This window comes from Polyodon spathula, chromosome 43, assembly GCF_017654505.1.
Source record: "Polyodon spathula isolate WHYD16114869_AA chromosome 43, ASM1765450v1, whole genome shotgun sequence".
Classification (NCBI taxonomy): Eukaryota; Metazoa; Chordata; class Actinopteri; order Acipenseriformes; family Polyodontidae; genus Polyodon; species Polyodon spathula.
In genome coordinates, this window is record NC_054576.1 from 3,256,395 (window position 1) to 3,262,459 (window position 6,065).

Genomic DNA, 6,065 nt, shown 5'->3' on the forward strand with positions numbered 1-6,065 from the left:
AGCACAGAGAGGTCTGGTAAAGCATAGGGAAGCATTGTAAAGCACAGAGAGGTCTGGTAAAGCACAGGGAAGCATTGTAAAGCACAGAGAGGTAAAGCATAGGGAAGCATTGTAAAGCATAGGTGGTAAAGCATTGTAAAGCACAGAGAGGTGTGGTAAAGCATAGGGAAGCATTGTAAAGCACAGAGAGGTCTGGGAAAGCATAGGGAAGAGAACCTCCCACTATTTTTGCATCTTTTCTAAGGGAGTGTTCTGCTGCAGTGTCTGATCAGTCCAGTGAGCAGGGAGTACCCTGGCAGTCCGGTCCGGTCAGGTCAGGTCAGCCAGCGTGTTGGTTGGTCTCACATGTTGTTGGCGTGTCGTTGGCGTGTGCAGGTACTCTTGTGTGCCCGTGGATTTCGAGGTGGTTCACGTGAACTCTGCCATGACGGAGGAGGATGACATCAACAACGCTATCACAGCCATCCGACGCAATAGAGTGGCACTGAAGGGTGAGAGGGAGAGGAGTGACTGAAATCAAAACGAGAGGAGGAGAGAAGAGAGGGAGAGAGAGGTGAGATGAAGGGTGAAAGGGAGAGGGAGAGAGAGTAGTAGGGGATAAGGGAGAGGGAGTAGATTGGTGAGAGGGAGAGGGAGGGAGGAGGGGAGTGGCTTCGAGTCGAGGAGAGAGATAGGATGGGAGGTGATAGGGGTGAGACTAGAGAGGGGATAGAGAGGGTGGAGAGAGTAGAGTGAGGAGGGAGACCAGATCCGAGGAGAGAGATGGTAATAGGGCTAGAGAGGACGAGATAGGTGGAGATGGAGGGAGAGTGAGAGGGAGAGGGAGAGGGAGAGGGAGGAGAGAGAGGGAGGGGGAGAGAGGAGGGAGGAGAGGAGAGGGGGAGGGGAATGAGTAGAGGGAGCGTGGTCTGTCTCTGTGTGGTGGTGTGATAGTAAGCTCTGTAAACTCGAGAGAGGGAGAGAGGAGAGAGGAGAGAGAGTGTCTGTCTCTGTGTGTGTGTGATAGTAAAGCTCTGAAACTGAAAAGCAAATCACAAGCTTGTCTTTGTTTTCTTGTTGCAGGAAACATTGAAACGAACCACACCATGCCCCCCTCGCACAAATCGAGGAACAACCTTCTCCGGTAAGAGACGGGGGCTCTGCTTGTAGGCACACCTGAGCTGCCTGTACACATTGTGGCGCTGATCAAGCTCCGAGGAAAGCCTGGAACAGGAGAAGCTGCTCTGCAATCAGAGTCTTATTTCTGTCCCCACAATCATAATGCTGGTTATCGTCACAGGGTTGGAGACTCCTATTGCATAGCATTTTGATCCTTTCCTGGATTTCACAACAAAGTGTTGGATGGACTCGCACCAGAAGGCTGTGGCGATCACCTGGCTTAGCAATTAGACCTGGACCTTGATGTTTTGACCCTGGCGGGGTGACCCTGCTTTGCAATGGGAGCCCTGATGGCTGTGTGTTGTGTTTGCAGCACTAGTCTGGACCTGTACGCCAATGTGATTCACTGCCAGAGTCTGCCGGGCGTGCAGACGAGACACAGAGACATCGACATCATGATCATCCGAGAGAATACAGAGGGAGAGTACAGCAGCCTGGAGCACGAGGTGAACTCCTGTAGGGGAGTGCGAGTTGAGGAGGGAGAGATAGGGGAAGTGTGGAAGTGGGAAGAGGTTAAGAGGGGAGTACAGCAGCCTGGAGCACAAGGTGAGAGGGAGGGGGAGAGGGAGAGAGAGAGAGGGGCTGGGGAAGGGGAAGAGGTTAAGAGGGGAGTACAGCAGCCTGGAGCACGAGGAGGGTAGGGAGTGGATGTAGTGGATAGAGAGTTAAGTGAGGGGGAAGGGTTTGAAAGGGGAAGTTGTTGGGGTTGTTGTGTAAGGTTGGGGGGGGTACCAGCAAATCACCCTTTAGCAAGACCTGAGCACTGGGTGTGAGAGTTAGAGAGTGTGGGGAAGAGGTGAGTACAATTTCACCCTAGCCCTGGCGCACGAGTTGTGAGAGGTGGTTTTGTTGGGTGTAAGGTGTGGGTTGTTGAGATGGTAGAGATGGTGGGGGAGTACACAGTCGAACTTTTCGCGTACTATAAACCCGGCTTCCTTTGTGTGTGGGGTCAAATAAGTGTGCCGGTCGTAATCATTTTCGTGTGTGTGTGTGTCTGGGTTCTCAGAGCGTCCCTGGCGTGGTGGAGAGTCTCAAGATCATCACGAAGTCGAACTCTCTGCGCATCGCGGACTACGCCTTCCGTCTGGCGAGGGAGAAAGGCAGGAAGAGGGTGACCGGCGTGCACAAAGCGAACATCATGTGAGTCCAGTGATCCCAGTCAGCTGAAACCAGTGATCCAAGTGATACTAGATGAGGCAGAGTCAAGCAGACCGGCGTTTGGGCTCCAGTTTTGATACATTTTGCCCCTCCCTCTCTCTACAGGAAGCTGGGTGACGGACTCTTCCTGCAGTGCTGTAAAGAGGTGGCTTCTGGGTATCCAGACATCGTCTTCGACAGCATGATCGTTGACAACACCACCATGCAGGTGAGAAGGGCTGAGTTTGAAATCTTGACTTCTTTAACAACATCTGGCTTGAGAGTGTAATAAATTGGTTTGAGATGTTTTAGTGGTTGGGTGGGTGTTGCCTTTTGGGGGAGGGTTTGTTAATGTTTTGTCTAACTTCTCTCCTCCCCTCCCCTCTCCTCCCCTTCCCCTCTCCCCTCTCCTCCCCTCCCCCCCCTTCTGTTCATCCCCTTCCCCCTCTCCTCTGCCCACCCTTCCCCCGTTGGGGGGCTGGTCCTGGTTCCACTCCCCTCTCCCCTCTCCTCTCCCCTCCCCTCACAGCTGGTCTCTAAGCCCCAGCAGTTTGATGTCATGGTGATGCCCAATCTCTATGGTAACGTGGTCAGCAACGTGTGCGCGGGGCTGGTGGGGGGGCCCGGCCTGGTCCCGGGAGCCAACTTGGGGCGAGACTACGCCGTCTTCGAAACGGTGAAGGGGGTGGCGGCGCGTGTTCGTGTGTGCGTGCATGTGCGTGCGTGTGTGTTTTATTGTGTGTTTTATTGTGTGTTTCTCTCTGTTTTCCAGGCCACTAGGAACACGGGGAAGAGCATCGCCAACAAGAACACAGCCAACCCCACCGCCATGCTGCTGGCCAGCTGTATGATGCTGGATCACCTGCAGTGAGTCAACAATACAGCACTCGCGCACACACACTAACACACACACACTAACACACACACACACACCAACACAGTCACAAACACACACGATTGTCTGTGTGTGTGATAGTGTAACACAGTCAGCCCTGCACACACACACCCACACACCTAACACACACCACACTAACACACACACACACACACACAGGCGCTTGATGGGTTTTTATTGATTATTTTGTGTGTTCCGTTTCAGAGTCTAATGGGTACGCTGGCTTAGACTTCACGAAGTGGTACTTGCTCCTGTGCCATTCTCGAGACTCTCGGGTATAGGTAATCCTGAGAGCGGGTTATCCATTAGGGGGTGCAGGGGGGTGCAATGTGTGGTCCCCGTGGGCACGGTCCCATACACCCCACCGTGCCCACCAACACACACTCCCAGCCGTGCGGGTGTGTGTGAGGGTGCGGGGGTGCGCGGGGGTCAGGGCTGTTGGATAGATTTTGGTAACGTTTCTGTCGCTTCTGGTCCTCAGATGCACACGGCTGATATTGGGGGCCAGGGCACCACGTCCGAGGTGGTTCAGAGCATCATGAGGTTGATGCAGGGCGCCTCTCTGCGCAGCGCGGCCGCTTTCTGAGTCCCGCCGCGGGGGTAAGCAGGGGGGGCCCAGGGGGGTTGGGCTGGGCTGTGCGATTTGCATTGTCTGTTGGTCTGGGGAATTCCAGTTCTGCTCTTAATTGCAAGCGCAGCGAGACGTGAGCGATGGCCATTCAGCTACACGGCTTTCCAAGCTGAATTGAGTTGATCCTGTGGGTCATTTGTTCGTGTCGCTGAGATGAAACAGTGTTAATTAGAGCTGTCGTTTGTTAATTTAATGTAATTGTGATTGTGGGGGTCTGCTTTTCACACTGCCCTGTAGAGATGGGAACAGGACTCCTGCTGCACAGCAGTGTGATCCAGTCCTGCTTTCACTAGGAGTTTAATAATCAGACTCCCGCTGCACAGCGGTGTGATCCAGTCCTGCTTTCACTAGGAGTTTAATAATCAGACTCCCGCTGCACAGCAGTGTGATCCAGTCCTGCTTTTCACTAGGAGTTTAATAATAAGACACACCTGAGCTTGTTAGCTAGACACACTGGGGGGGGTTGTCTTTGTGGGTCACTGTGGACCCTTGGGTTTTTGTGACGTTTTTGGTTGCCCTCAGTTTTTGGTTTAAGGACATATATTACCCGACTACTGGACAAGGATCTCTCTTTGCTCACTTCTATGGCGACGAACCAAACACTGCTAGCGACGGCGCCTCTTGTCTCTGGTGTGTGTTTTGAACGTACAAAGTGAGGACCTTTGCCCTTTCGCTCATTTAGACAACACGTCGTAATTAATTGTGAAATTTATTTTATTATGTTTTTCTCTCTCTCTCTCTCTCTCTCCTCCCTCTCTCTCTCTCTCTCTCTCTCCCCCCTCATTAGTCTCTTCCTCAGAGACTAGGAGAGCAGCAGATGGGGAGAGAGAGAGAGGGTTTTGAGTAGAGGACAGGGAGAATATGCTCTCTCTCTCCCTCTCTCTCTGTTCTCTCCTCTCTCTCTCTCTCTCTCTCTCTCTCGTATAAACTACAGCCAGTTTCATCCTCCAGAAGAACTCTCTGCCTGGCAGTGAAAGGGTTAAGTCCGATCACGCTGCTCTCCGGAGTTGTGCCCGACAGGCGCGCCCCGAGTTTTAAACGCCTCCTCTTGTTTCTGACCGCGCATGCTTTGCTGTAAAACGCGTCCAAACGTTTGTCTGTCTGTTTTGTAAAGTCCTGACGTGCCGTTCTCCCTTCTATCCCATAATAAACCTCCTTTCCAAAAGTCACGCTGCAGTTTGTGTGTTTCATTGTGTCAGGCAGCAGACAACTCTGGCGCTCTGCATTTAGGGTTAGGGTTAGGGTTAGGGTTAGGGATAGGGTTAGGGATAGGTGTTGTGTTTGGATGTGGGATAGGGTTAGGGTTACGCTGGTGTAGTGTTAGGGTTGGGGTTAGGGTTGGGGTTGGGGTTAGGGGGGGGGTTGGGGTTGGGGTTAGGGTTTGGGTTGGGGTTGGGGTTGGGGTTGGGGGGGGGGGTTGGGTTAGGGTTAGGGTTAGGGGTAGGGTGTGGGTTAGGGTTAGGGTTAGGGGTGGGGGGTTGGGTTTGGGTTTGGGTTTGGGTTTTGGTTTGGGGTTGGGGTTAGGGTTAGGGTTAGGGTTAGGGTTAGGGTTTAGGGTTGGGGTTAGGGTTAGGGTTAGGGGTAGGGTTGGGGTTAGGATTAGGGGGTAGGGTTAGGGTTACCCCATACCCGCCCAAACCCCACCCCAACCAACCCCAAAAACCAATCCCAAATCCATCCTCCCCCCCCTTAGGGTTAGGGTTAGGTTTAGGGTTTAGGGTTAGGGTTAGGGTTAGGGTTAGGGTTTATGGTTTATGGCTAGTTATATATATTATCTAACTATTATTATATATATATAATATATAATATATATATATATCGAATATAATAAGCGACAAAATCCCAAATCTTTATATAGTAATCATGTAATCAAATGAACAACAAAAATTACATTGCAAAAAAACAAAAAAAAAAAACAAGTCTATGGAAGCCAATAATATCAGTCCAGTAGTATTTCATGTTAGATTTTGAAATGTCACTTTTGTTGTCAGTTTTTCTTTGAAGTATCTGGAAAAGCTACAAAGCTCTGGTGTGCAATTCAATATGATAACGTCACATTATTCAGCAGCTTTCACTGGACTCTATGAAGCTGAGGGAGTTCATTCTATATAGAGGGGGTGCAATTCAATGTGTTAACAAGGGAACATTATTCAGCAGCTTTCACTGGACTCTATGAAGCTGAGGGAGTTCATTCTATATAGAGGGGGTGCAATTCAATATGTTAACAAGGGAACATTATTCAGC

At 51.2% G+C, this 6,065-nt stretch overlaps 1 protein-coding gene across 1 annotated transcript in view; it reads left to right on the top strand.

The window, feature by feature from the left end:
- LOC121305501 (isocitrate dehydrogenase [NAD] subunit gamma, mitochondrial-like) overlaps positions 1 to 4,990 on the top strand; it is a 9,864-nt gene extending 4,874 nt beyond the window's left edge. The window contains exons 4-13 of the mRNA XM_041237140.1: positions 376 to 491; positions 1,063 to 1,123; positions 1,472 to 1,604; positions 2,165 to 2,298; positions 2,422 to 2,524; positions 2,825 to 2,971; positions 3,068 to 3,162; positions 3,419 to 3,431; positions 3,672 to 3,790; positions 4,756 to 4,990. Coding sequence (XP_041093074.1) covers positions 376 to 491; positions 1,063 to 1,123; positions 1,472 to 1,604; positions 2,165 to 2,298; positions 2,422 to 2,524; positions 2,825 to 2,971; positions 3,068 to 3,162; positions 3,419 to 3,431; positions 3,672 to 3,776 — 907 coding nt within the window. The 3' untranslated portion in view covers positions 3,777 to 3,790; positions 4,756 to 4,990. The remainder of the gene's footprint in view (positions 1 to 375; positions 492 to 1,062; positions 1,124 to 1,471; positions 1,605 to 2,164; positions 2,299 to 2,421; positions 2,525 to 2,824; positions 2,972 to 3,067; positions 3,163 to 3,418; positions 3,432 to 3,671; positions 3,791 to 4,755) is intronic.
- Positions 4,991 to 6,065: the final 1,075 nt, after the last annotated feature.